The sequence below is a fragment of the Suncus etruscus genome, chromosome 8, assembly GCF_024139225.1.
Source record: "Suncus etruscus isolate mSunEtr1 chromosome 8, mSunEtr1.pri.cur, whole genome shotgun sequence".
Classification (NCBI taxonomy): domain Eukaryota; kingdom Metazoa; phylum Chordata; class Mammalia; order Eulipotyphla; family Soricidae; genus Suncus; species Suncus etruscus.
Window position 1 is genome coordinate 16,657,488 of NC_064855.1, and position 4,107 is coordinate 16,661,594.

The 4,107-nt window shown below is 55.5% G+C and overlaps 1 protein-coding gene across 2 annotated transcripts; it reads left to right on the plus strand.

Moving 5' to 3' along the window:
- Positions 1–1,039: 1,039 nt before the first annotated feature.
- Positions 1,040–4,107, plus strand: APOA5 (apolipoprotein A5). 2 transcript variants are annotated; one of them, XM_049778176.1, is made up of 4 exons: positions 1,040–1,102; positions 1,607–1,663; positions 1,858–1,969; positions 3,027–4,107. In XM_049778176.1, exons 1-4 carry the CDS (start codon positions 1,060–1,062, stop codon positions 3,976–3,978), a joined length of 1,164 nt encoding a protein of 387 aa, XP_049634133.1. In that variant the 5' UTR covers positions 1,040–1,059; the 3' UTR covers positions 3,979–4,107. The 2 variants fall into 2 exon arrangements, with proteins under 2 accessions (XP_049634133.1, XP_049634134.1); XM_049778177.1 differs by lacking the exon at positions 1,040–1,102 and adding an exon at positions 1,111–1,233.

Below are 4,107 nucleotides of genomic sequence, written 5' to 3' on the forward strand. Positions count from 1 at the left end.
GGTTTGTATCACAAACCCCCTGTTGGCAGGGACTGTCCAAAACAAAGTCAGGAGTTACAAATCTATGAGGAAATAGAGGCCAAGGGGATGGTGCAGAGGGCTAATGCTTAAATAGGATAAGACAGTGGGAGAGGACATTTGTCTCATGTTGGTGTACCTATCTGAGACCCTGGATTTGGGTGTAGATACCTGAGACCCACCTATTTCTGGGAGGGGTCTTGGGAACCAGATATTAGGTGTAACCTTACCTGCTAGACCCCGCCCATTCCTGGGAGGGGTCTTGGAATAGGTAGATAAACCCTGAAGCCAGGGGAATAGGGGTCGGCCCTGCTGCGCTCTGGCTTTTGGGTTTATCTACCTATTCCAAGTATCTACACCTAAATCCAGGATCTCAGATAGGTACACCTACAGTCTCATACTAACCCATGTTTGATCCCAGGCACCCCAAATGGTTCTTGATCCCCCACCAGGAGTGATCTGAGAGCAGAACCAAGAGTCAGTCCTGAGCAAAGTCGGGTGTGGTCACAAAACAACAACACAACCCAAAAGGGCTGGAGCTCTGGCTTTGAGTGCTAGAGTGTTAGGGGTTGTTCAGGGCACAGCTACCAGAGCTGCTGCCCTCTCCCCAAAAAAGGAGATGGAGTGGGTATGCCATCAGGGAGTCTGGTTTCCTTTTCAGAAGCATGGGGGTGGGAGTGGGTAGCGTTTTCTCAGGTGCCTTCCCTGTCTTCTTTCCCCTTCTGGCTTCCCCTGCTTGTGCTGGGGTTATTTCATCAAGGAGGTGGTGGGAGGGCCTCTCAGGGCTGACTCTGCCCAGGTAATTCCTGGCAAAGCTGGCAGTTGGCAGGGACCGTCCCTCTGGCTGGGCACTGTGGTCTTGCATAGTTGAGTAAGAGCAGTGCACTCAGCCCCCCACACAAAGGCTTGTGTCATGGGGAGCCAGCAGCAGGCCAGGGGAGGAGGAGACTGTGGGGTTGGGGGAACCGAGTGGATCACCCATCTCTCTCCTGGTCAGTCTTCCCAGCCAGCACCTCTCTCTGGGAGAAGCTGCCTGCATGGATGGAGGTGCCATTAACCCTCTTCGTGCCTGGAAGGGCAGGAGGTGAGTGCCAGGAGGCAAACGAGGCCATCCTTTGACCCTCCACGTGGTATTTGCTCAGGACAAGCACTGCCAGCATTGCAGGCCCTGGGTTATAAAGCAGAAACTCAGTCTCTGTGCCCAGAACGGAGCAGGTAAGTGGTGTGTGGGGTGACAGACCAGTCCCCAGTGAGGCAAGAGTGGAGTTTGCAGGGCCAACATGAGAATAGAATTCCAAAACAGGCTTTGGAGCACTTTAGCAGTCTCTGAGGAGGCCTCAGTTGTTTCAGCCATAAAATGGGGAGGGGAGGGTGGTGGGAAAAGTGGTGCTTGAGGGTGGATGAAGCAAAGGTAGTTCAGGGGTCTAGGAAGCTCTGAGTCACCAGTCTCAGGAGGAAAGGGAACACAGAGCTCCTGAACCCTGAATCAGGCCCCAGGGAAGAGCTGTCAGGTCTGAATTAGAGTTTTCAGGGACAAGCCTCTTCTGTGGCTCCCCTGCCACTGACCAGCCTCCATTCACCTCCTCAGAGTCCATTATGGCGAGTGTGGCGACTGCTCTGATCTGGGCTCTGGCCCTCCTCTCAGGTGGGTCTCCCATGCTGCCTTCAGTGTGGGGGTGTCCTCTGGGCTGCTGCTCTACTCTCTGTGCACACGTGTGTGCAAGCATGTTTAAACGCACATGCATATGTGTGAAGGGATATGTATGACCACATGCATGCACCTGTGCATGTATGTGTGCATGTGAGCCCCACCCCTAACCATCCCACCTATCTTTTCAGTGTTCTCAGCTGCCCAGGCACAGAAAGGCTTCTGGGAGTACTTCAGCCAGAGCAGTGAGGACAAGGGCACACCTCAGCTGACACAGCAACAGAAGTTGGCACATGAGTCTATGTGAGTGGCTGGGGCCAGCGGTGTGGGTGAAAGGAGGGTACAGTTGGGCCGCAGGATGCTTCATTGCCTCTCATTTGTCCCTTCTCTGCCTACCACTGCCCCCCATCCCAATGCAGGTGGTCCTGGATCCCCCAAGCCCTCTACCTGGTGAGGGTGAGGGATATGGCTCAGTGGCGAAGAGAGAGAGGGATATATATATATATATATATATATATATATATATATATATATATATATATTAGAGAGAGTTCCTTGCATGCTTAAGGAACTTGCATGTTTAAGGAACTTAAGTTCCTTGCAAGTTTAATGGTTCTAAAAAAAAAGAATGGGTTCTATTCCCAGTGCTACCAAAAATAAACAAACATAGGAGTTGAAGCAATAGTAGCAGGTAGGGCGTTTGCTTTGCAAGCAGTCGACCTGGGTTCAATCCTTGGCATCTCTCTCATATGATCCCCTGCACTTTCAGGAATAATTTCTGAGCGCAGAGCCAGGAGAAACCACTGAGCACCACTGGGTGTGGCCTCCCAAAAAAAGTAAAAGAACAACATCAACAAAACATAAAAAAAAAAGGCCTTTGAGACCAGAGTATGGTGATGAAGGCACTTATCTTCTATGCCCCCATCCCATTTGATCCCCAATATTGCATGTGGTCCCCAAAAGCACCACTAGGGGTCACTCCTGAACACAGAACTAGAAATTGCTCCTGAGCATCTCAGGATGTGACCCCTCTGACCCCCAAATCCTCCATCCCTAGTAGCACTGGCCGCCACCAGGAGCTTGCTGCTCCTGGCCAGTGAGATATGAACCCTAGAAGCATCAGGGAGGAACCCCATCATAACCCCCAAGGTTGAAAAGACCCTGTCAGGAGTTAGGGGCATCCTGACAAATGTGTGTGGGGTCTCTGGAAAGGAATGCAGAAGGCCCTCAAGAGGAGCACGAGAGTCCTGGCTCCATCCTTGGTTTCCCCAAAGGACCAAAGTTAGAGTCAAGTGTGGGGGGGGGATAGACAGAAGATGCAGTCTGCTAGCTCTGATGCACCTCCTCTTTTCCCCAACAGCCTGAAGGACAGCCTTGAGCAAGACTTCAACACCATGAACACCTTGCTGGAAAAGCTGGGTCCTCTGACCGAGCAGGGGAGAGAGTCTCCGGGGCACCCCCACGACCCTGCAGATATAAGGCAGCAGCTGCAGGAGGAGCTGGAGGAGGTGAGAGCTCGCCTGGAGCCCCACATGGCAGAGATGCACCAGAGTGTGGGCTGGAACCTAGAGGGCCTGAGGCAGCAGCTGATCCCCTATACGGTGGAGCTGATGGAGCAGGTGGCACTGCGCGTGCAGGAGCTGCAGGAACAGCTACGCCTGGTGGGGGCGGAGGCCAAGGAGCAGCTGCTGGGAGGCGTGCAGGAGGCGAGAGGCCTGCTGCAAGGCCTGCAGAACCGCGTGGTGCACCACACGGGCCGCGTCAAGGAGCTGGTGCACCCCTATGCCGAGCGCCTGGTGAGTGGCATTGGGCACCATGTTCAGGAATTGCACCGCAACGTGGCCCCGCATGCCATGGCTGCCAGCCCCACTCGTCTCAGTCGCTGCGTGCAAGCCCTCTCGAGCAAGCTCACACTCAAGGCCCAGGCCTTGCACACGCACATCCAGAACAACCTGGACCAGCTGCGCGAAGAGCTCAGCGCCTTTGCACGCGCAGGGGCCGAGGCCGCAGAAGCCGGGGCCGGCCCCGACCCCCAGGAGCTGTCCGAGGAGGTGCGCCAGCGGCTTCAGGCTTTCCGCCACGACACCTTCCTGCAGATCGCCGACTTCACCCGTGCCATCGACCAGGAGACCCAGCAGGTGCAACAGCAGCTGGCACCACCCCCGCCGGGCCACCCCGACTTCACCCCCCAGTTTCCCCCAGCCTACAGGGACCAGGCGCGCAGAGAGCTGCAGGCCCGGCTGGATGACCTGTGGGAGGACATTAGCTACAGCCTGCGGGATGAGCTCCATCCAAGAGGGGAGGAGGCCTGAAGGGGTTCGGGGACCCAGGCCCACTTCCCAGCGCCTGGTGGTGGTGGTGGTGGTGGTGGGGAAACCCAGCCAGGACCTGGGCCCCTAGCATGGCTTAGTCCTTGACAGGTTTGCTGGGCAGAGGGCAGA